The following is a 26,388-nucleotide window of genomic DNA, read 5'->3' as shown; positions in this document are numbered from 1 at the left end:
AGCAGTGCGAGGCATTTGTCAGATTTAGACAGGGTTAGAAAACAGCGATATAGATGTTTGTGGTCTGGTATGAAAGCAGAGTGGCAGGCACACGATTGAAATTCAAAAGTTCCAATTTCAAGCACATGAACAAGATTCATAGTAATGAAGACAACTATTTCATTGCATTTTATTTAAAAAATGCATAGACAACCACAATAAAAAGATTTTTATAAAAATGTGTTATTAATTGGTTTTCACATTTATTAGCCTTAAAGAGACAAATACATACGTGCATATGCATATGTTCCTTTCCTCTGCAAATACATCTAAAACTTAGCTGCAGAGGTACCCGAGAAGTTGATAAAGAAAATTCTCACTCTTTCACTCAACTGCTCTAAACACAGCAACTGCTTTTTACAGCAGTCACTACAAAAGAGTACTTGCTCTTTTGTAATAGTAATACAGTTATTCAATAAGTCATTATGATTAAAAATAAGCATATCCAGATGTATAGTTAATATTTGAATCTTTGTCAGCCTTGAATTCTTCAGTGAGTCTCTGAAATCATTCTTCATGTCACTAGAAGGTATGCATGTATGCGAATCCTTTTAACCCAGACAGCAAAGTCCCCACTGTAGAGAATTAGGCACAAACTATTCTAAGTGAAGCTGAAACAGCAATGGATCTTTTGCTGACTCCCACAGTAGTGACCCTTATTTGCATGGGTTAACATTAATTTATCCAGTTTGTCTGGACAAAAGAATCCCCAGCAAATAATGCAGAAGTAGAAAGTGAGATATATTTCATTCTAAATTTGCAAGGCAAAAGAAGGACCGTGTTAAACAACCACTTAGGCAAGAATGCTTAAACAACTACTACTTTTTTTCTTTCTTTTAAGAACCTACTTTGCACATTTAGTCTGCTTTTTTGCATAATTCACACATGCAAGAGCTGCAGCACAGACCATATGAATATTTAGGTAAGTTTCATACTGCGGAGTTCGAGAGATTATTATCAAAATTAATATATCTTTTCATGTATGTAAAGTCCATGGTAAAGGCACCTCAACCAAAATGACAGGATAGGCGGCTAAGAAAACAAAACCAAAAAAACCTCTGTACAAACACCTCCTTGTACCCAGGAAAACACTTTGTCTGAGGGCCTCCTTTCTCAGCAATTTGGAGACTGGCATGAATTGCCTTTGAGGAATCATTCTCAAAACTACTGGCAAAGGAAATATACAGAACCTAATTATTATAGCACTGTAAAGAGACATTGGATTATCCTTTTGCTTTTCTGTAAACAACCTGCTCCTTTGAGATCGTGCCTTTATTTCTCAGAGTTTTGAAAGTTTCCTCGATTATCAGAAACAGTTTGAAAATATCATGACTGCTTTCAGCAATATACGTTGTTTCCTCTTATACAATCCTATGCAAAGTAATACATTTTTCCTGAGCTTGCGCCATATACTAATCCACAAGACATGGTAGAATGACTACAATTAACACTCAGTGCTTGAGTAAAGCTTAGCCCATTATACTACATATGATTTTTAAAAAATACATTATCATTTGCAAGTGTAATAGTATACGTATTGTTTACATCATGCTGCTTCATGGATTAAACATCACCACTGTGCTGCAAAACTCTCATTCAACAAGATTTTTTTTTACAGGTGTCAGTGAAGAAGCTACTACTTTTCTAGAAGAATAGCATGTACAAGGTCACTTTTCCATTAAGCATTAAGTCAGCAGGTAAACAAACAAAACACCTGAGTACAAGAAAAAAAGCTTCAAGAGCAAAAGACAGTTCTAGGCATGACAGAAGAAAAGATGCCTTCTGACAAACATGCAGACGGTTTTTGTAGCAGCATTAACACTGGAGATGAAAAACGACTGTAAACTGAACAAATACAAAAACAAACCTACAGATTTGCGGATCTGGGGTTTGAATTTGTTTTACCACTTCAGTGTTAAGGTTATATTGTTCCACTTCAGACTATGTGAAACATGTTCTCATACTGTATCTTGTCAACCTGGTTCTCAACAGACATGTTTTACACCACTTGCTTACTCTGAACGTTAGGATAAAAACCATTCTATCTATTTAAAAATTTAATCTATTTAAAAAATAAAACAACTTCAATCATACTATTCATGTGAATAAAGCAAAGGATTAGGACATTCAATTTATTCACAGACATCTTCAGTCACATAAAGAATTATAGTTACAACATTTACATTGGCATTCTCCTTTAGGTACAAAAATCCACATGAGAATAAATGCAAAGCAATACCCCCAAACCCATTTTTCCAGTACTGCTCCCAAACGATTTGCTAATCTATTTCATAACTAATATTTTTCATGTGTTCAGTTGTATCTAAATAATAAACACTGATATACTTAATTGAAATGCATAACAGTAAAAATGAGAAAATATGGTAAAAAGAGATACTGATTATATACCTCACATGATGAAAATTCACTGCAAGACCCAATTACAATACAACAATCAGGTCAGGGTTCAAGATTTTCTAGACAGATGGTTAACTTAAAACACACTGACCCCCTATCAGACTGGATTAGTGCCAGCAGCACTCAGCCTTTCCTACGGAAAGTGGGTCAGAATAGGTTTTACTCAAGTGCTTTGATTTGATGCATCGTGATTTCCAAACAACTTATTAAAATCTGCTAGATTAAGATAGTTATATATTCTTATACAGAAAATGGGATTTCCGCTTGGACATCACACTTACCTTCACATTTCTCTAGGATCTGCACAGTTTCACCTAGTTCCAGGACCAAGCCTTGTGGTACAGCTCCTCGGAAGCTGCATATCACTAGAGGGTGGGGAAAAAGAGAGAGAGACACATATGAGGGTTGAATCTTTGTGTGAATTTTTCTTCTAAGCACAGCACTTTAGCTCACTCCTTACATAAAAATAGCTATTACACAGCTGCCCAGAAAACCTGTCAGCCAACTTTTCCTCATCAGATATTTTTATTTCGGCCCTTATCAGAAATTAAGCTCAGCAGCAACATAAAAGCTGTGCTTTTTATATGATTTTTGAATTAAGCAAGCCTTGCAATCACTTAAACCACCAACCCCTAATTCATATTGCACAGAAAGATTTTCTTGTCTCACAATTCTTACTCTACTGCACAATTCATCAATGGAACAGGCAGTCCCAACTGCAAGGACTACAATAGGAAGCCAACTGCAGGGATTACTTTCCTCCAAGTTAAAACTATTTCAAGTACCATCTGTGCAGCTAATACACTGCAAAAATTCTATATTACCATACATTATTACATTTAAGTAGACATATAGAAGAATACATGAGAATCTGTACTTTTCATAAGCACTAACTAACATGACATATATCTTAAATATTTTTCTAGGTATCTTTAGTTTTCATTAACCAGGGAAAATAAGAACCCATCTTAATGCTTCAGAAAATATGAATGCAATCAAAGAAATTACAAAATGAACCTCAATTTTTAAAATAAAATTTTAAAAAATTGCCATAGTGTATAATGATATATTCTTTAACCATATTTATCAAAATACAATAGGGACATAGACATGGGTAATTACCTGAAACATGACATGGATGAATTGCAAATATGGTCTGCCCTCTCCCAGTCCCATAACGCTTGTTCACCAGCATTGAAAAACTCACTCAGGCACAGATTTAATTTAATCATATGAGTACCTTGTTCTAAATAAATACGTGCTCAGACACAGAGTACACCCTATATGTCACCTACACATACACTGGAGCACTACAAGTGGAATTCCATGAGTTGAAATAGTGACCTCCAGTGGGCACCATCCCTTTTTCCAATTTAAGAGAACACTACCCTTTAAATGCAGACACTCAAGCTATGGAGGAGGTGTTCCCATGTGATGGAGCTGCGTTTCATGAATATCTTTTTATGTCAAGGCCACTGAATCCCTTATGACTAAAGCCTCTCTGTGCAGAACTTAAACCACTTAACCAGAAAGTCTGAAATACAGGGCAAGAACACCAAGGAAACTATCATCTGCACTATCAACCACAAGGTACGCTTCTTGAACCTTGAATTGCCAAGAAATAATGAGAAAAGCATAGAAAAAACTTCCACCAAAATAAAAATGGTTTCAACTGAATACACAGATTTCAAAATGGGAAAAGGCAAGAAAGATCAAACTACATGCACCGGGCAAACACCCACACAGATGAGAGCAATATGAGAAAGAATTTGAATCAAAATCTGGAGAGAACCAAAGAGCATCAAATGTTTGCTCTTCCACAGTGAGACTCAATACAGTGTTTAATTAAAGAGGAAAAAACTAGGGATTCCATCAACAAACCTAAACTGTTCCCTCAGCTCCTATGCCCCAGCAGAAGTCACTGCTGGTTAAATGGGTTTTTAAATTCTTGCTTATGTGAGAGACAGGAGAAACATAACAATTGACTCCAGACTGGAGTCACACAGACAACACAATCCAAGAAAAACACTAAGCTTGTCAGCATTCTGGATTCATTCTTCACCCATGAAGAAACCATAAGTGCAAGGTCCTGCACCTGGGGAGGAAGAATGCTAGGCACCAGTACAGGTTAGGGGCGGACCTGCTGGGAAGTAGCTTGGAGGAGAAGGATCTGGGGGTTGTGGTAGACAGTAAATTATTCATGACCCAGCAATGTGCCCTTGTTGCCAAAAAGGCCAATGGAATCCTGGGCTGCATAGGGAAGAGTGTGGCCAGTAGGTCAAGGGAGGTCATTCTCCCACTCTACTCTGCACTGCTGAGGCCACAACTGGAATACTGTGTCCAGTTTTGGGCTCCCCAGTTCAAGAGGGACAGGGAACTGCTGGAGCGAGTCCAGCGAAGAGCAACTAAGATAATTAAGGGCTTGGAGCATCTCCCTTATGAGGAAAGGCTGAGAGAGCTGGGACTCTTTAGCCTGGAGAAGAGAAGGCTGAGGGGAGACCTTACTATGGCGTACAAGTATCTAAAGGGTGGGTTGAAGGAGGATGGAGCCAGGCTCTTTTCAATGGTTCCAAGTAACAGGACGAGGGGCAACGGGCACAAGTTAGAACACAGGAAGTTCCGTTCAAATACACGGAAACACTTCTTTCCGGTTCAGGTGACAGAGCACTGGCACAGGCTGCCCGGGGAGGTTGTGGAGTCCCCTTCTCTGGAGATTTTCAAGACCCGCCTGGATGCAGTCCTGAGTAATGTGCTCTGGGCAATCCTGCTTTGGCAGGGGAGTTGGACTAGATGATCTCTAGAGGTCCCTTCCAACTCTGAAAATTCTGTGATTCTGTGATAAATATGGATTTCAGCTAAAGAAAAACTACTTAATGCTTCTTCCAAAGTACAGGAACACTGACAATTGCCAAACACTTAACTGGCAGGCCACAATCAAATCTCTAATGGCTTTTCCTTGCCCCGCCAGTACCTTAGATAACAGCATCCTTCAAATACAGAAAATGGGGCTTTTTTTCTAATAGGAAATTTTACCAAAACAAGAAGATATAAAAATCTTTTATTTTAAAGTTGTTTTGCAAAATACAATCCTATATTAACATAACATGACTTTTCCATTCAGACCAACAAAAATACTAAAAAAATTCAAGCATGTCTCAAAAGCACAGGATTTTAGAAATCCTCGGTGAAAAGCTATTATTGAAAACACCAGAAAAATGGAGAAATGTTAATACAGTAACAAGTTACATTCATTTATGAGACTAATTCTAGATACACGATGATTTGAAAAAAAAATATATACATGGTAATATTAAATCCAATTTTCAGGCCATTTTTAACTTCTCTGAACATGCCGAGATTATCATGAGACAGAGACAATAGTCATGGGACACATGAGTATTAGTGGTTGTAGACAAAAGAGTAGTTTGAATTGCAGGGAGATTAATGACTGACTGGTCTTTCTCAGCTAAGTCCAACAAGTAATAGCCAGTCTGAAAACATAATTGCATGTTAACACTGCACTAGAAGTTTTGAATTAGCAAACAACAGCTGGCTTCCTATGAAAATTATTTACTATATGAAAACTACTGAATAAAGGATGCAACCAGGAAAGAAACTGGATTTGATGCAACTACTAGTTTTTTGGTCATCAAATACTTGCCTATTATGTAACAACAAAAAGTAAGCTTAGAATGAAAGTTAAAGAAAAGGTACCAGGAAAATACACACTGTTTTTTTCAACTGCTCATATAATAAACTTTAAAAATATAGCAAAGAATAACGTCTTTAATATATTTAGGCTTACAAGAAGTAATTCTAATAGATCTGTTAGTTTGTAGATGTGAACTGTCCGTGTATAAAAGGATTCTAAAGGTCACACACACAAAAAATCTGATATAGGGACTGTCTGCATCAATATGTAATCAGCTCTTTAGATTCAAAATATTCTATTTATAAGATAGCCAAAGCTCTTTTCTTAGGTCTACTTTAGTAAAAAAAAAAAAAAAAAAAAACCAACAAAACAACAAACCAAAAATCACAGAAGAGAAATTAACTGATCCCATCAGCTATAGATATGTGATCATTCTTAATTAGAAAATAAGTTCTCATACAAAAATAACATCGACCTCATGTTCCTCATTCTTAATACAGCAGCATGAAATCCAATTCCTTCATTGATAAATTTGTAGTCATCAATAAATTCTGTCTCTTCTGTTTGATAATTTTAATATTCAATAGGGGATGTGAACAGCAATATGGATATTTTCAAAATAACAGAAACCAAATCTCAAGAGTAGTTGACTTAGTTGACTTAAGCCACACTTAACTAAATCAAAGTCAGGAAAAATTAAAGAACCCAAATAAACTAACCAAATTCACCAAACCAGATCTTGTTAAAACTGTGTAACAAGAATACAATTTAACATCTCTGATATAAAAAAGAATTGTAAAAATAGCTACTGATTGTGCTGAATCCCAGAAATTTGAGGCTATTTTATGGTCCGATATACGATTCCAAAGGTTACTGCCAAAGTTACGGATGTTTTTGTTAAGCTAAAAATGCGTTATGCAACACAATCTTGTTTAAGAAGCCACTTTTAGGTACATAATTCTTCTTAGCAGTATTATTTGAAAAATATGAACACAAATGTACATGGGAAGTATGGAATAATTTACAGAGAGGACTCTAATAACGGGCTTCTGTCCTTCCCACAGAGAAATTCTTTATAGCATATGATCATCTACAATATGTCCATCAATCAATAAGTCTCCATCATTTCTTACAAGAGTCATCCCCTCAATCACCAGAACACAAAAGTGATGAATCCTCAAAATAGGCGTACAACAGTTTTTACCCACTCATTAACAGATCTGAATGATCCCTCTTGAATTCCAGGACAGATTGCTGAAATATTTCACATTTATTTTCAGATACTAAACCCTCTTGCCATCATTCAGATTTATAAGGAGGTCATAGTTCCCCCTCACGAAACATAATTTCAGCCAGCAGTTAAACCCCACATTTTGCCAAAGAGGAATGCTTTAAGAAAAAAAACACCAGCCTGCCACTTTCAGGAATTACCTCCAAGTCAGAAGTTCCTTCCTGTGGTACCTGAACTGCATCAAAGTGGGCCACAGCAAAAGAAGCCCTTCCCTCTGCAATTTATTAATGAGAAAGGCACAAACTAGTTCACGTAGGCTGTTACTCTCAAGCTGTAGCAGAGAGCATGAAGGAATTGGGGGGTATAATAGATAAGAACAGATGGAATTGGCATAACAGTTTGGAAAGCCAAAGGTCCAACCAGAAGAGGACAGATCCAGAAGTGTTTCCTTGCCTATGGAACATGTCCCGATACAGTATAAGCAGCTGCACTGTAAGTGACCAGCAGTAAGAGAAACTGCTTCAAAAGAATAAGGGTACACAATTAAACATGACATCTTAAGAAAGTGTCAGTGCATCTTTGCATAGCTTACTGAGTCCTCATATGTTAGATATCTAAAGGAGCTGCTTTCTGTATGGACAAAGAAGATCCACTTGAGACAATCCATTAGGTTTTACAAAAGCTGTTCTGAAACAGCCCCTGTCAAAAACTCTTGCAGAAACTGAGCCTGGCTGTGATAAAGTGGGAAGGCGCTTGCACAGATAAATAACTAGCAAAGAGATATGAAACAGAAGTAGCCAGTTTTCTTAGCAAAGAGAGATTGACCAGCAAGCTCTAAAAGGATCTCTTTTGGAGCCTTTTCTGTTTAAAGTATTTCTAAATGATCAAAAAAAGCTGTTCATTTGGAAAAGTGACAAAGTTTGTGAAGCCACTCAAGTTATTCAGGGTAATAAACAGCTGCAGATGGATTAAGTACCACAACTAGAACTGGCAGATATATACCATTTAGTTCATCTACATGGTGTTTCATGAGGGATGAACAATCCTAATCTCACATACAAAACTACTGCCTCTTCCCTTGCTGTTACCACACTGAGTGAGACCCTGGAATGTTATTCAGAGTTCTTGCCATAAGCACAATGCTCAGTCACTGTCAAGCACCACCACCCTTCACCCAACCCCTCCCCATCACACCAGAATACTGTCTTTGGGGAAAAAAAAGGAATGACACTATTACCTACAGTACTGTATAAAACTCACAATGAACCCTGATGTGCCAGTTTTCCCCTTTGTCAAAAATGTATCCTTTGTCTAAAAGTACAGAACTGCCTAAGGAAATGCAGAAGTGAGACAAGAGATACCCAGGACTGCATAAGGGGTCTTATATGATTAATTATAAACCAAGATAGGACTCTTCTACCAGTAAGACTGACCACTGAACAGGGTGGAGAGAGTATAATTGATAAGTTGCATGGAAAAGGCGAACAGGAACAATTGCAAATCATCCCTTCCAGTACAGAAAGCAGAGCAGTCTCAAATCATAGAATCATAGAATCATAGAATCAGTGAGGTTGGAAGGGACCTTTAAGATCATCAAGTCCAACCATTAACCTACCCTGATAAAAACACCACCACTCCTAAACCATGTCCCTAAGCACCTCATCTACCCTTTTCTTAAACACCTCCAGGGATGGTGAATCCACCACCTCTCTGGGCAGCTTATTCCAATGTTTAATAACCCTTTCAGTGAAAAAATGCTTCCTAATATCCAATCTAAACCTGCCCTGACATAACTTGAACCCATTTCCTCTTGTCCTATCACTTGTCGCCAGGGAGAAGAGGTCAGCTCCCATCTCTCTAAAACCTCCTTTCAGGTAGTTGTAGAGGGTGATAAGGTCTCCCCTCAGCCTCCTCTTCTCCAGGCTAAACAACCCCAGATCCCTCAGTCGTTCCTCATAAGGTTTGTCCTCCAGACCCTTCACCAGCTTTGTAGCCCTTCTCTGGACACGCTCCAACACCTCAATGTCCTTCTTGTAGTGAGGGGCCCAAAACTGAACACAGAAACAGCAGAGAAGAGCTCAGGACTTTATTAAATACAGTACTCTCCCACACAGTGCATAAACTGTGAAAATCCCCACAAGATACTGTGGATGATAAAAAAGTAATAAATAAATCATTCAAGTTCAAAAGCAAAGAAGGTAAATTAATGGATGTGTACCACCTTAGGCTCAGCAGGTCCCTAACCCAGAACGCACTTAAGCCTTGGGAAAGCATCACGTACACTTACCTTGCTGTGCTGCTATATGGTCACTGTCAAGGGCAGGGCATGGAGTGAGATAGGTATGTGGCTGGACTGTTACCATCTCTCTCACACTCACAGCCCGAGCTTCTGTTGTCCCTTGCTATCTATCAATTTGTGACCTCATCTGAACACTACTATGGCAAAAAGAGAGAACACAATTCATAGTTAAGAGAAATGCTAAATTAGATTTCACATGTGTCATTATTACTTTCTGCTGCCTACCTAAAGAACAGAGCTGTTTTCATTTTTGCTGTGGTATAATTTAAAATATATCTTCCTTTTGTAATTCCTTCTAATTCAATTTCCTATGTCCCAACTTCCCCACCCAGTCTCAACTGGGTCATAACATTTCCACAGATCATTTTTCTTCTCAAATGGATTATGTCAACTACATGATAAACAGTAATAGAAGTGTGTCACATTTTTCACATGAACAGTGGGAAAAGCCAAAAGAAGAGCAGGAAAATGCCAGAGTATGTGGATGTACTGTATGGGACAGTAAAGATCATACAGCATCTAGCTGCTAATTCCCCTGAAACATCACTTTTTCCTAGCGTATACCTAAAAATAACTTTGCAGCACATTGAACTGGCATAGGTATATGCCTTCTGCATATACTTTCTAATTTTTTCATCCGATTTCTACACATTGCAGTAAAGCCTAGATAAATATTTTGACATTGTATAATGTTCTATTTACAATACAAAATACCAGTTCAGCCCATTTATAAGTAATTAGTTTATTTTCACATAGGAACAGAGCCTTTTTCCTGCCCTTTCCCTCCCCACCTTCCAAGATGTACCAATGAAAATTTGAAGTATTTATTTAAATGAGGGCCAAAAAACAAAATAAGTTCTAGAAGTTTCCATGTTTACACTGTCCCCTTCTCCTTCCAAATCTAAATCATGTTTTTCTAATCATAAAGTTAGATCTTTTTAAATTATTATTTATTTCTCATATTTTCTCTTCAACATAGAAATAATTGCTGCTAGAACACATCCAACACTAAACCACATTGTTTATCCCAAGATGTTGGCGCAGCCAAGATTTAATGTAGTCTATGGGTTAACTTTGGGGAGAAAAAACATAACATTTCATATTATCAGCTGTGAGAGTGCCTTTTTTTCTTCCCCCTAGTTTCACTGGTTCATTTTGGTTGCACAATGTGACAAAAAAAAAATTCTTAAACTCCTTCCACTGTAACAATCATAATTTTGCAAACTTTGAACATATCTCCATTTACTCATGGCTTCAAAAGACAAATCTTCTTGGCCTTTATGACCCTTTTTTTTTTCCAGTTCCCAACTCATTATTGTGATTATGGCTTACTGAAATTCTGGTAACTTGCAATATTTTTAGATAACAGCAGCAGCAAATGGACAAGTGTTTTAGGTTAAAGTATGCCATTTAATTTTTATAAATGCTTTGTACCACACTCAACTTGCAGTTATTCAGGTTATGTAGTAATCATGCCCTAAGTATATATTCAACCAAACTAATTTCAGAAGGGACGGCAAGGATAAAGCATAGGAGAAGCATAGCTGCAGTTGTGTTGCTCTATACCCAAATTACTTGGCTCTATACCCTATCAATTTATAATCACACTGAGCAGACATCGAATTGTGTTCTCTGCTACAAAAGTCAAAATTTCTGAAGTTTTCTGATGGTGTAATTTATGCTTTATAATACATAACTATATGTTAAACTCAAACCTCTATCACAGCAGCAAAGAATTTGGTGTTCGTGTTTACTTTGAGTAAACACATATAACGAACTCTTAAATTTCACAGTCCTTATAAAGAATTTCATATTCAACTGCTACCAGTTATCACTATTACTAGTTAACATGGAATATAAGTCAATCTCTGAGCTTAATAATGACTGATATTGATTAATCTTTATGAAAATAATGTAATTACTTCAGACTGATAAATTAATGTTATAAGAATGTGTCTTCCCTCAAAATGTTTTTTCATATGAATCCACCTATTAAAAGTGTTTAGTATCAAACAGTGTAAGCTAGTTTTAACAAATGAATAAATTGAACTTTATTTTCTTCCCTGTAATACCTAGATGATAATAAAGGCTCCATGTAAGGTACAAGTCACTGTAGTAGGCGAGACCAATGATGGCTCTAAATCAAATACCTTTTCCCTAACAGAGGCTAAAACAAGGAAGTGAAGGAAGAATATTAAAACAGGGCAAGGATGTAGCTTTCCTCAACTGGAGCCATCTATGGACTGGGACTTCCCAAAAAAGTTCTCAGTAGTATTAATTTTACATATGTATTTAATAGTGTTTTCTATCCTTTTTCTTCTACAGAGCCACCTAAATGTTTTTGAACCACATCGACTTTTAACATCTGCACCACCCCAGAACTCCACACTTCACTTATGCATCACATAGAAAGCGTTTTTTTTAGTTGTTCAGACCCTGCATCACCAATGCTCTCTTGGAATTGTATGAAAATAAAAAGAGAGAACAATAAATTTCTATTCTTCTACTCCACAGTATTTATTGTTTTAGAATCTTCCAAACTATCTTTTCTGAATAATTTGTTTTGTAAGAAGGGTGACAGATGTTAATTCTTTGTATTTACACATGGCAGACAGGGAAAAATCTCTAAGCCACAGCAATACGACTGCGCAAGAAAAACAACAACATTAATACAAGTTACCACACAGAGGAAAAGACAGCTAAGAGGCGAGATTTAGCTTTACCTTTTTGCGAGGCAACTGTGTTGCACAATCACGCCTACAGGTGGCAAAGAATTAATACTTTCCAAACCACCATGTACCTTCCACTCTGAGCCTCTCTCAGAACTACAAACATTTTTCCAGCAAAAAGGAGTAGTTCTTGCAAACATAAAATTATGGGTTTAATAATTTAAAAGACCAAAAAACAGTTCATGAGGGAAAACATCTTTCACATTTTTATAACAAAATTAAGGCAAATACGATTAAATTTTTGTGGAACTGCTTGATTAAACCTGGCAGCTTCATAGATTGCACAGTTAAACTGATGATATTTGACAAGGGAGCAGAACCACAAGGAAATTAAAATGAAAACGTTTTCATTTTATTTACAAATACCTAGAAGAATACTTTCACCTTCACAGTATACCTTCCAAGTATTTAAACGATTAATTGTGGGTAAGGGTTTCGATTATTTCCCAGAAATGAACTTGAGATGTGCAAATTTATTTGCAAGTCCAGGCCACATTCAGCAAGTACGTTTACCAAGAAAAGAGGGAACAAAAGCCAGGTATGGTACTGCCAAAACATTCTGCTGTTTAAGCAAGATGGACAACAAAGAATTTAGGCACGAAGGAGAGGACATACATATCCAGTTACACCCTAAAAACAACAGCTACCCAAATAAAACAACACATGGGTTTTGCAGCAATGGGCATTTCTTGCAGAGTCTACTGGTACACATGACACAGAACAGGGCTCTAATCCGATTGGAATTGCCAGGCACTAATGTAATACACACACACAAAAAAAGATTATCAAAAGCTGATTAAAAGCCATCCAAACATTACAATCGAAGAGTAGGGATTAAACAAAAGACATGATTTAGAAGAGGGCTAAAGAATTTTTTGACCTTATTAATGGTCTTTATGAACTTTTATGGAAAACCTCGAGGAAGAAAAAAATATACTTGAGAACTGAAAGCAATCTGTTACACGTAAGGTTTTGTATATTACCAAAATTACACTACAATTAAGTGAAGGTATTTCAGGCTGGTCTGGGAGCACTGGCAGTTGCTAGGCAGCATCTGCTCCTGTCAGAGATGCTTCTTTCTTTGTGCAATACAGAACCTCAGCCAGGAATACTGCCACCAATGGATTATTACAAGGCAGCTTACTGCCATCACATGGCATCTGCAAAGTGCTCAAACTGCTGCCTAGCAACACCGCCTCTTTCTACTGAGTCATACCATCACTATGAAAATATTCATGTAAAAAAAGAAACAGATGCCTGAGAAGAAAGGTGATCATTCACTAGCAAAGTGAATTATTGCTAGCATCCTTCCCCTACCCTCCAAGATAAAAATAGAGATCAGGCTCAAAAATCAGGAGCTGTCTAAAACAGTTTTGCACAACCTGGTGACATGAGGTAGAATTAAGGAACAGAGCAAAACCCCACACTGCTGTCCACTACCTTAGCTACATTAAGGATCTAATTTTGAGCTTCTAGCTTTGGAGGCATCTATCCTTGTTACTCATGCCATTCCTGTAAATCTATTCCCTTGGCTCATTCAACTTCCACTCTGGCCATACAGAAGTCCCTCACCCATACATCATGCCCTGTACGCAGGAAGTAAATGCAGCAGTTTCTTCTTCTCCTCTTTAAACAGAGATGAAGGCTGTTTCAGTTTCCAAAATACTTCTGCCTCTTTCCAATACCTAACCTGCAAAGAGGAGAAAAACACTGACCATATCACACTCTGCACAAAGGAACATGGAGCCATTCTGCACTGCTGCATTCCAGACTGCAAATATAAGCCAGAAACAGCTACACTTTACTGTTGAACACTAGGAAACGAAATAAGAAATCAGTCAAGTTTTTAATATCCTGGAGGATGGAGATTGCATCACCTCTCCAGGCAACCTGCTCCAGTGCTTTACCATATGCACTGTGGAAATCAATGTCCCTTACTGTAATTTGCCACCACTGCTCCTTCTCCTTTCACTGCACTGAAAAGCACCTGGTTCTGTTTTCTCTTTAACTCCCTAAAAATCAGCTAACCACACACTAGACCCCTTCTTATCCTCCTCTTCTACAGGTTGTACCAGCCTAGACCTCACAGACCCTCCTCTCTCATCACGTGCTCCAGCCTCCTAGCCATCTCCTACCCTCACCCCTCGTACTGCAAGATACAGTGCTCTAGACGCAGCCCCCAGAGTGATTCCCCAGAGGGGGAATGACAACTTCCACCACCATCCTGGCTATACAGGAACACAGCCTGGTGTGCAACTAGCTATGCAGCCAGAGAGCACTACTGATTCATATTCACACATGCAAAAACACAGGTATCATCCCACAGCCTTTTACATCCTATCCCATTTTACACTGATCGCAAGGCTTTTAGTCCTTCCATCTAACTGCTACATAAGTTCATAACATGTTAAAATTACCTGGGCATTTACAGTCAGTTTGCACATTTCCTATGAGGAGGAGGAAGGAGAGACTAGAGCAAAGTGTATTTATTAGTATACCAGCTCCTGCATCTTAGTAGAAAACCCTGAATTTTAGCCTGTACTGTCTGCCATACAAGAATTTTTTGTGGACATCTGAAGATAGCTTACAAGACTGCTAAGAAACCTTTCAACCCACACGCAAGAACTTTCACCTTTTTGGTTAACTATTTGCTAATAAAATACCAAAAAAAGAGAAATATTTGCCTGACATAACTGAAGATACTTTTTTTATGAGTCTAAAGAATTTTTTACCGCTGCTAATCTTGACTTAAGCAAACATACATTATTTAATGCTATCAACATGATCTAAAACATTGGGAAAATCCTCTTTTCATCTTCTTGCATCCTCTGCCCAGGTTGAAATAATTAACTTTTTCTCTTCATTATTAAAAGAAGAATAGTGTGTTGTACCAGCAACCTGAAATGTAGTCACTCCAGAATGGAAAAGAACAACAAGATGAGAAGTTCCAGTTTAGGGCTTTGCTGCGATGAAGAAAGTTAGAGAAGCTTATGTTCTACCTCCACTTCCCCAGAGACAAAACAGCAGCTGTTTCTGCAAGACCAGAGCTTCAAAAGCAATCTTCCTTGGTGTAAAACCCTTGGACCACATAGATAACCAAATACTAATCAGAAAAAAACAACTCAAAACAAACCAAAAAACCCACAGCAGAGCAACTACGTTCATAATTCTGATCAGACCAACGTACTCAGAAAGGCTGAAACAGAACAGCAAGCGGGCAGAATGGACAGCTGCAAATTACCCTGCGCATGACGGAGCGATGAGGGAGTAGGACTGACAGCAGCAGCACAAGCTGTTCCAAGCGGATGCCGAGCTGTGTGGTCAGCAGACAGCAGGCCCAGGCACATCAGCTCACAGAGCTGGTCTTTCTGTGCCCCGGGCAAGCTCTTCCCATACTAACAAGCCACTACCAGAGGAACGGCCACTCAGTATAACATTTAATCAGAAACACAGACACAGAGGTTCTTCACCTTGTCACTCTCTTCATGCAACGCCAGGTACACAGGTAGCACGCAGCTCTGTTTCAGACAGTATGTAATAGAAGATGTCAGGGCAAAATTATCTCACAAAAACGTTGATCCTGCTTCACTAAATGCAGTGAAACTAGACTGCTGCCTCTTTGGTTTAGCAAAGATTGAGTTGCCCTTTGCTCAGCTCATGAGCATTTAGAGAGAGAAATAAACACAAAGACACATCAAAGTTCAAATCACAGTTTTGAACTTACTGAACAGAAGTTTTCTTTTACCTTCTTTTATAATAATTCATCTATTTTTTGATTATTTATCCCACACTGGCTGACACTTTCTCACTTGTGCCTACACTCTCTGTCCACGTATATAATATAGCCATACATACATAAGCTTACATAAATGAGAACATGTGCCTAGTGATGAGCAACTTTACACAGACACTTCCACAGGCATTTTTCTCTACAAAGAAAGAGATGGGTAAAATAGAAACATCTCCTCCTACCCTCCCAGATTCAGGCCCAGTTGCTGGAAACATACCTATCATTCCCTACAGGGGCTATTTAACACTGTCTGCAATAGTCTCCTACGAAAGGTTTTCTGCTGCCTTTACAATTTGTTGGGGTAGATCCCACACCCCAGCAAGACAAAGGACTGTATGCAAGCCAGTACTCAGACAGGCCTGTAAAAAGTTATATATTGCTTTCATTTGGCTTCTGTTTAACAGTTCTTCTGGGTTTCTCTGACGTGTACGCAAGGCTTCATTTATCAAGATCAGAAGACTAAAAGGGCAGGTATACGAAATTAACAGTTGGCATAAACATCTTGTTCATAAACACATTTAGAGGGCAGAGAGAGTCCCCTGCTGTTCAAATACACAGAAACCAGACATTTCTAGAACAGTAAGCCACCTGCCGAAGCACACTGAACTACACTCCAGAGTTCTGGGTAGCTCACAGACTTATATTCAAAACAAAGAAAATACAATAATTCACCACTCCATGAACTACCTACTGCCAACACTAAAAGTGTTTAGTGCATAAGCTTCCTTATACTGTTGCATCTAGACAAACCTTTATTTTTATTTCAGAGAGTTAGTGTTATCAGTGTACCTCTGAAAGCAGAATGACCTGCTTTTAATCACAAAGAGTTAGCTGGCACCACTTGTCATAAGCTTTTCTTAAGGCTTAATATCCAGAAAGACTCAAGAAAAGAAAACGCAGTGAAATGCTGAAGTGGGACAAGAGGGAATTCTTATCCTTGTAATAAGTAATCACCTCACAACTATACTGGAAAGCACTGAGTCTGCTCACACCCAGTTACCAGTCTTACACCTTCAGTAAGTTTTCAGCAAAGACTCGTTTAAACAAACACTAAAATATGTCTAAGAGGAAGGAATTACAGCTAAAAAAAATTTAAGAGGTGCTTTCAGGATCTCAGAAGAGATCATAAAGTTCATTTTGACACGCGAAAACCTGAATGGGGGTTTCATTTTAACATAAGTCACCTGAGTGAGATTTTTCATCTCTTTACCTTGAGGTTCAGTGAGCATACAGATTTTGAAACAGAACAATGAGTAAAATGTAGTGATATTAAGGCTGATTCATAACTTAAAAACAATCAGTGGAAAGATTGCTGTCAATTGCAACCCAAGATCCTACTGTATGCTTCCTTTAGCCTCTTCCTCAGTGAAGATGCTGAGAAAAAGAACACAATAAACTTAATTCACCATACAAATTAACAAAAATTTCTCTGAAGCAGGAGAAGTTGTATCAGGTTTGTTTACAGCTGAATAATCTTCCAAAGATTTTTCCATTCTTTGGTCAGTGTTTTCACATCCACATCTAAAAAGAGCTCCCATTTCTCAAAAGAACAAATTGACAAATATGCATGGCCACTGATAACACTAGTTGTTGGAGGTCATCAGGCATTTACAGCTCTTCCATATAAGAACTGCATTCCAAATAATTAACATATTAATCAGAAAAGCTTGTGTATCTACATGTCATTGTGCATATGAAGACAAAGAACTCATCCTCATTCCCACATATCCCCTTTTTGTGGGCTTTTAAATGCCAACAAATATGTGGTAGAGAATTTTCTAGATCACAAGTTCTGGTAACAGTTCTTACATGTTTCCCTGATGTTTATATTGGACTCTGACTTTTTAAGTACAGAATTGCTAAAAAGAAAAGCTTTGCAAGATAGTGAGACTCAAGTCCAGCTAAGCTATACCACTGGCTGTAACTTAAGAAAGCTACCTTCAGAAGGGTTAATAAAAATACCAATTTTTCCCTTCTTCCTCCAACTGCAAACCATGACCTGCACCATCACCACATACTCTCACACAAACTTCCTATGCTTTAAATTGTTCAAGAGAAACAACTTCGAATTTCCCCACTAATTTCACTCTGAAGAGTCTCCCTTCCCGTCCTACCAGCTTGACAGTGAATTTAAACCCAAAGCATACAAATAAGAAACACAAAAAAAAATTACCCAAATTTTTCAAGAACTTGGAGCATTGAGGGCATATGTTGTCATATACCCCATTTTTAATTGTCATCGGTACCTGCTGCATTCAAAAATAAAGCAAAATGACTTGTCCCTTCAATAAACACGAAAATCCTACTTTCCTACCAATAGATATTCACGTTCCCATCACCTGTTTCACCAACAGTCCCATGACGAACCGAATGCAGTACCATCGGACTTTTAATCTTCCGCTATCCCCAGTCCTGTTCCTGAGCACTCCTGTCCACAAAGCACCCTCAAGTTCAACTCCCATGCTCACATTAACAGCTTCCCTGTCACGATCTCCAGCAAGCAATCAAAAAAGTTGTATTAGGAAAAGTCCTGACGGAACCTTATTATCCAATCTTTTCAGCAAGTCAGTAGCTGCTTACCTGCACTTCTAGCCACAGGAACACTAGCAAGTTCTTTCTTCCCCACCCAGACATCAATTTTCATTAAATCTGGAAATGTATGCCCAAGACTGCCAACTCTCATCATAAAATGTTGCTCATTACTGGATGAGAGGTATTGCTAGGTGAGGACAGAAAGCCTGAACACTTAAAGATTTCCACCCATAGGAAATCAGTCTAAATATAAAAATCCATTCTGCACTGTGGATGAGGTCAGAGAGGAAGCACTTTTGTCCCCACCCTACTGGGAAGCAGCTAAAGTCCTGAAGGTCTTAACTGAATATGTAATATGGCGAAACTATGAATAAATGGAGAAAATTGCTCTCAAAACCATCAAAGCATCAAAAGTTAAACTCCATATTGCAATACTATCACTTCTTACTCTAAGATCACGCCTACATTCCCATACAAACCATGCCACAAACTGCTAAACATACACATCTGATTCCTTGCCTTTGCGAGCAATTTGAAAAAACTTTCTCAGCTTCACTCCTCCTTTATTTAGAAAGTTTTGACTAATTTCTACTGTAAATGTATTTGTGGACAACTGCTATTTAGATGATCTCGAACTAGTAATATCTTATAGATTAATTCTCAGCCAGCTCTGCAGACCAAGTATTCACAAGAGTAACCACAATGTCTTTTGACTAGTCTTTTCCAGGATAAGTGAGCCAAAATACATTAATCTCTTCCCGCAAAACAGTGTATTTACTCGCCAAGTTATCTCAGCAGCAGTAGAAATGTAGTTACACTAGAGTGAAACTAAAATTGCCCGCTATGTTATATGACACGTCACTAAATTTTCCTGTCTATACTGAAGGTCTCCAATCAGGTGCATCTCAGGAGCTGCTCTTTTCCAGAGGCATTTCAAGGTGCAATTCATTTCCCATTCAGTCAAATAATGCATATACATTTCCTTTACGACCCCTGACTGAAAAATTCCTTTGTTGATTCTTAAGTCCTAAGTGTAAAAAAAGGCCCTTAAGGACAAAAATAATGAATGGAACTAAAAATTACTCCCATCCACAGATTATCTAGTTTTCCTGACTAAGGAGCAAATCCTCCAATTACCACCAGCTCCCACAACAGCGTTGCACAGAAGGTTTAGACGTACATCCCTCCATATAGCTTTGGTTCCAAGACAGATCACTGAAAAATATCCTTAGTCACATCCCTCCTGCTGCCAGACAATTACAGTTTCTGGCAACAGGGTATGAAAGAAAAGATGAAATACAATATATGTCCCATAACACAGAACCCAGTTGCAATGATTGATTTTGCTTCCCAGATTACCAAAGATAGACTCTTCCCTAATTTGGAGGAGGGACTTCTTTCTATCTCTCTGAAACTTTTAATTTTAAACTTGTAACAGACTGCTTCAGAGGCATTCCTTGATTTAATAGCTGTCTTGTATGTAAACAGGTAAGAACAGACCAGCATACCAAGAGGCTTGCTGAAGGAAGGCAGACTTTCTGTAATTTTTGCAGTCCTGTTTTTTCCAAACACAAATAGGAACTGTGAAATGTGCAAGTGACTGGGGGGGGGGCGAGGGAGGGAAGACCAACCAAAAAAAAAAAAACCAACCCAAAACCAAAAATCAAGACACTGATCAAAAAGCAGAAGCTGCAGTACAGAACTGTAACTAGGACATCATGATGTTCCATCCTTTCTTAGCAGGAGCAAGGGAAATATTAGTTATATGTACTTGTGTTCATGGATTTACTTTTCATTGTTACCAATTAAGTGGGGAAAATAAAGATAAAAATTAATTTTAAATAAAACAATTAACAGATTTTAACACTAATTCTTTGAATAAACTAAGAACAGATGCTGTTTATGCAGGCAGCATTTCCTTCTTCTCCATGATTTAATAAATACATATTTAATACAGTCAGCCATACAAAGTACAGGATTAACTACATTAAAAAAAAAAAACAAACCCAAACCAACTTTGAGAACCACCTAAATGTACTCCTTGCACAAAAATAAAGCAGCAGAAACTGACAGCCTAATGAAATACATAATCAGCTCTCACACATTTGCCAAATTTTAATTAACAGTTACTTACTAAAGAGTTCTCTCTGCTTAGCTTTTTAATTCATTATTATTTAATACTTGCTTTAGAAGACTAATGTAACTAATCATATCACTTTAATAAATATTTTCTTAGAGACAGAGACTTTTAAAAATATTAAAATGCTAGAGAGCTAGTCAGCTTCAATAATCGGTTTAGAAACTTCACTAATTGTTTTCATAACTGGTCATCTTAAGCATCTGTGGACAAACTGTTTGCTTTTCAACAGTGACTCTAAAAGAATAGTTAGGATTAGAGCCACTGAACATAAGTATTACTAAATAGAACAGAAGGGAATTATTCACAACAGCTACCAGGTAGTAGCTATAGCAGCTGAGAAATACACTCAAAGAAGAACTTCAGTGTTGCTAGGGGAGTGTTTAATTTAATTATTTATGTAGAAATAGCCTGAGCAATCTTTTAATCTCAGTTGCAGAAGCATACAATAGCTTGTATGAGAGTTGGGCAATACAAGAGTTCTACAACTGTAAGCACCGAAGACTTCTTTTAATTGCAGCTAGATGGGCAAAGAGAACTTCAGAACTGCCAAAAAGCTATTGACATTCACATCAGTAAATTTAACATGTTCACTTGCAGTCAGGAGTCTATGTAGCTCTAAAGGGGCATCTGCAAAGGGGCTCCAGCAAGCACATAATAAACGTCTTTGCCTTAAACTCTTTGAAAGCCAATGCAGAATACAAAGCCCTTCTATACCCAACACGTTGAGATAGGGAACGTGGTGTCCTTCTGCAGGAACAGTTTCTAAAAATTATCATCTCTGAGCCAACTACCTAGATAAGATGATGACACAAATCACAATTTACTTTCAACCAAGAGAACAGCATCAGAATTAACTACTTTATATGGTACTTTCACTTTCCTTGGTACACATGAACAGGTACGTACAGGGCCTGAGTGCCCAGACATACCTTTCTATTTCACCAGAAAGCTCTTTGTGGTATTCCAGTTGCAGAAATAACTGTATTTTTTCCCACCCAACTTACATTGTCAGGGACATAAAGTCTAATCCCTTAATCCAAAGGCACACCAAAAACTTTTCATGGTTTAACAAGAGCATAGAGAAAACACACAGGGTTGGGTTTTTTTTTGATAGACAGTGGTCAAAATAAAAACAAAACAAACTACTGAAGTCCAAGGCATAACCTCATACCAGCAACTCATGCCAAGAAAATTATTTTTGCACCAGGAAAAAAAAAATTCCTTTTATTGCTAGCGCACCTCCAAACAGTAAAACCTTAGGTCTACACGTTCTATAGGCTGGTTTCTCCAAAATACACAGAAATGACCATTGCAGCAAGCAATGACAGATCTACTTCTGAAAAAGTAGTACTCCTCTCCCTACTTATAGTAGCTAAACATCAGACATAAGCAGCATTTTTCACCTATTCTCCCCCTCTGGAGGGTTATCAACCAATTCCAATTACATGAAAAGTAATTAAAGCTACCCAACACTAAAAAAAAAAAAAAAAACAACAACTTGCCTAGAGATCACCAAAATTCTTAAGACTTAGCCATTATCTCAGACCTACTGACGTGTGTTGTCTTAAAAAGAAAAGACATCATCACAGGAATATTCTTAAGACTACAGAATAGTCATTGAAATAACACTTGTTTTCTTTCACTACTCTCTCTTCTGGATTCCTCTTCTAGACTTGTTTACAATCTGAATGGATATTTCCTATCTTTTCTTCCCATACGTCTGCATAAAAACAAACTAGTTCACCTACTTTTTGATTAAGGTAGCATACATATTCTCTTATTTGAGAACATGGGCCAAGCACAAACAAAACTCTGAATATCAAACCATGCAACACAGCAAAGAAAAATGACTACATAAACAGAGGAAAATCAACAAGACTTGAAAAATTAATATTTTTCTTTCTGAAGTATCTATTACAATTCTATCAGCAAGTTTAGTACTAGGACAACAGAGACGGTCTTTCCCAATGGTTAAGGTATGACCAAATTTGGATACTTGGTATTCTCTGAACATCCAGCTGAGATGTAACAAAGCTTGTTAACTTTATATACTCCCAGTGACTGACAAACACAGCAACAGTATTGCAAGTAACGACTTTCTTGTGTTATTTGATGCCATTTGTGTATACTACCCTACACTTAGAGGTTCTCATCTAACACACTGTATTTGATTATTTTTTTTAAACAAAAGTGAATCCCTTACTTCTTCTATTTATTATGAAGATACATGGAATGTATTAGGCAAAATATTTGTTGCACAAGACAAAAAATTAACAGAAAGTCCTGGTACATTTTGTTGTTTGTTGACTACACGCTCAAAACGTGCTGAAAATATTAGTGGCATCGAGGCTTTTAATTGCTCAACTGTCAAAATCCCACTTTAACAGAACAGGTTAACACAATTTTGTAGCAAGTGTTGTTTATATCTCCCAAATATTTGCAGAAATTGATCACCACTACACATTGTGGAACTTAAAAATCAATATGAACAACTGATAACTATAAATTTAACGAAGCATTTAGGTAAGTAATCAGGGCAGACTATCTACTTTTATTATTATATATGTCAACATTTTTTTTTTAAATAAAAAATCAAAATAAACAGAAGTGAAGTTAAAGAAAGTCTGTCTTCCTTTCATTAGGCATAACATTTCTGCTCTTATAAGAAACGACTGTACAACTAAAACAGAAAAAAAAACAAAGCCACCTCTCTCGGAGCAAAAAAGATTCACGCCGACGGCGAAGCCCGATTTCCCATAAACAACGAAAACCAGCAATACTACGCGTTTACAGAAACACGTTTCCGACGAGCGCAATGCACCACGGACCCTGTAGCCCGACATCAGGAGCAGGAGAAGCCCCTGCAGTCCACCAAACCCCGTCCCCCCCGTTCGCCCTGCGCGGACGCGCAGCCCCCGCCGCCTGCCCAGGCCGCGCCGCAGGTGCATCGCCGACGCCCCCTAATGACACCCCCCGCCAGCCTTCCCCTTCCCCGAACTCCACATAAACAACATCGCCACAAACCACCGATTAAAACGGGGAGAAAAAGGAGTCGCGCGCTTAAGTAGATTAACGGCTCAGCCACTCGTTTTCTGATTATTTGTGCAATCAGGACCCGAGCGCGGGCCCCGAAACTCTACTTTTTTTTTTTTCCTTCTTCTTCTTTTTTAATTTTTCTCCCCCTTGCCGCCTGCTGCTTCGCCGCGGAAAAACTCAGGGAAATGACCCGCATCAAAGCACACGCAGACACACTCGCTGGGAGCCAGGCGATGCGGACACCGCTCTCTCCCGCCGTCAGCCTCCCACAGCCCCGCGGGGAGGGGGGCAGCGCCTGCCATCCCCCCTCGTCCCGCTATCCCTCCCCGCTCTCTACCTACCGGGCAGCGGAGGCGACCATCGCCGCCCCCGCCGAGGCACCGGCGGCTGAGGGAAGGCGGGGGGGGGGGGGGGGGGAAGGTTGAGGCAGCCCCCAGGTCCGGCGGCTGCGGAGAGTCGCGGTGAGGGGGTGGCGGCGGGGGATCGGGGGGGAGAGGGTTGGGAGGGGGATATGGCAGCACCTACCCACGCCGTATTTCTCCTCCTCGGTCGGACTCCACATGCTGGTGCGGCGGCAGCCGGCCGCGGCCGCTGATCGCCTGGGCAAAGCGAGGCGGACGAGCGCCGCTCATGGAGCGGGGGCGGCTTCTCCTCCTTCCCGCCCCCCCACCCCGCCTTCCCCCTCAGCGGGGGCGATGCTCCGCGGCCGCCGCACCGGCCGCCCCCGCCTCACGCTCCGGCCGGGACTGCGCTGAGGGTCCCTTCGCCTCAGCTGAGGGGAGGAAGGGGGGGGGGGGGGGGGGCGGGGGAAGGTCGCCCCCCGCCCGCCCGGGCAGCAACAGCCGCCGCTCCCCTCAGCGTCTGGCGGGCGCTCGCCGCCGGCCCAGCGCCTCTCCTAGCGCGGCCCCGCCGCCCCAGCAGGCTCCCGGGCCCCGTGGAGCTCGACGACCCCCAGCCGCCGCCTCCTCCGCCTCCTCCTCCTCGCCGCCGCCGCTCCTGTCGCCACCGACGAAAGACTCGGGCTGCCGCGACCCCCCTCCCTCAGCCTTCTCCCGGCGGAGCCCGGCGCGCATGCGCAGCTCGCGCCGCCCCTCACCACCCCCACCCCCCCACACCGCCCCGCGCGGCCGCACGAGGCGCGCGCGGGCGCGAGGCGCGGGGGCGACGGCGCGTGGCCGGTTGGTAAACAGCGCGGAAAGGCTGCGCGCCCCCCTCCCTCCCCCTCCGCCGGGACAACGGGGCCACCGGTAAAACCCGCTCTGCCCCGCACCCTCCCGGGCTCGGAAGGCCCCTCCGAGCACGGACCTGAGCTCTACCGGCCCGGCCGCGTCTTGCGAATAAGGGAAAATACAGCTAAAATTCCTTCGAGAGAGCAGAAAAAGGCGGTCCGGGCCGAGGGGGCGGGTGGAGGGACCCCCTCCACACCCCCCAGTAACCCCCGCCGGCGGCGGGGGACACCGGCTGCTCCGTACTGCACCCCTGGGACCCGCCGGGGCACGGCAGCAGCTCTTAAAAACTTGAAAAACCCAAATTTGGTCCAGGTGAAGGGAAAAAAAAAAAAAAAAAGTCTTATAGTCTTATTTGTTCCCTTTTTCTAACCCTCACCGGCAGCTGTCCCGCTGCCGCGCACCCAGGTGATGCTCCTGCGGCCCACCCCATCCAACCGTGACACCCAGCGCTGTGGGAAGCTGCTATTGTGGAAACCTTTTCAAATTATTTCCGATTAAATAACTGGAAATTAATTAAATAAGTGCAAATTAAAGTAAGCATACTTAAAGTGTTTAATGAGTTATTAGCTTTAAAAAAAAAGGGATTTTACGAAGTGTACAGCGGCAGCATTCAAGGTTGGCGTTTGAGCAGAAAGCGAACGAGGAAATGCTGTCAGCACGAACTGATGATACCACCGGCCCTTAGTGAGATCAAAATTTGTCTAATTTCTTTTTTTTTTTTTTAATCAAATTTCTACAGCTTCTAAGGAGCTGGCAAAATTTGTACGGGTTGTGCATTGAACACTTATCCAAAATTTAAAACCTTTTTTAGATTTCACCGTTGAGTTCATCTTTCATTTCTACTCTTTCCATAAAACCTCAATCTGAATGCCTCGCAGCAAATTAAAAGCTGGAATGTGTAATTCAAAACTTTTCCTGTAACTGAAATTTTGATCACTGCAAATACTGTGCCAGACGAGCAACTTTTCTGCAGTCAGAGCCTTCCCAAAGCTGGTGGCAGAAAACAACGCCTTTTAAACAGCATTTTCAGAAACCTTTGTAAATAACTTACTTGATGTAAAGTTTTAGGATTACACTAAAATTTTTAATAATATAACTTCAGATATACCCAACACTTTTTATAGAGTATCTGTTCTATCATTATATAATAAAACAGAATGAAAGTCATCAATTTGCACTTCAGAACTTAGGTTGCTGTGGAAACCTTCATTATTTATTTTTTTAACATGTGCAATTTATGTTTCAACACTGAAGGGGGACAGCTTTCCGTTTGCTTTTTTGTTTGGTTTTGGG

At 39.8% G+C, this 26,388-nt stretch overlaps 1 protein-coding gene across 1 annotated transcript in view; it reads right to left on the bottom strand.

The window, feature by feature from the left end:
* The window catches only part of DOCK3 (dedicator of cytokinesis 3), a gene marked incomplete at both ends in the record, with an annotated part of 218,058 nt that extends 193,630 nt beyond the window's left edge, over positions 1-24,428 (bottom strand). Inside the window, 2 exon segments of the mRNA XM_082487547.1 lie at positions 2,739-2,822; positions 24,392-24,428. Of these exon segments, the coding sequence (XP_082343673.1) occupies positions 2,739-2,822; positions 24,392-24,428 (121 nt within the window).
* Between the last annotated feature and the right edge of the window lie 1,960 nt (positions 24,429-26,388).

The sequence above is a fragment of the Vanellus vanellus genome (genome assembly GCF_965231255.1).
Source record: "Vanellus vanellus genome assembly, chromosome: 9".
NCBI classification, from domain to species: Eukaryota; Metazoa; Chordata; class Aves; order Charadriiformes; family Charadriidae; genus Vanellus; species Vanellus vanellus.
Note: the sequence above shows the minus strand (reverse complement) of the source record. Positions and strands in the feature narration are given on the sequence as shown.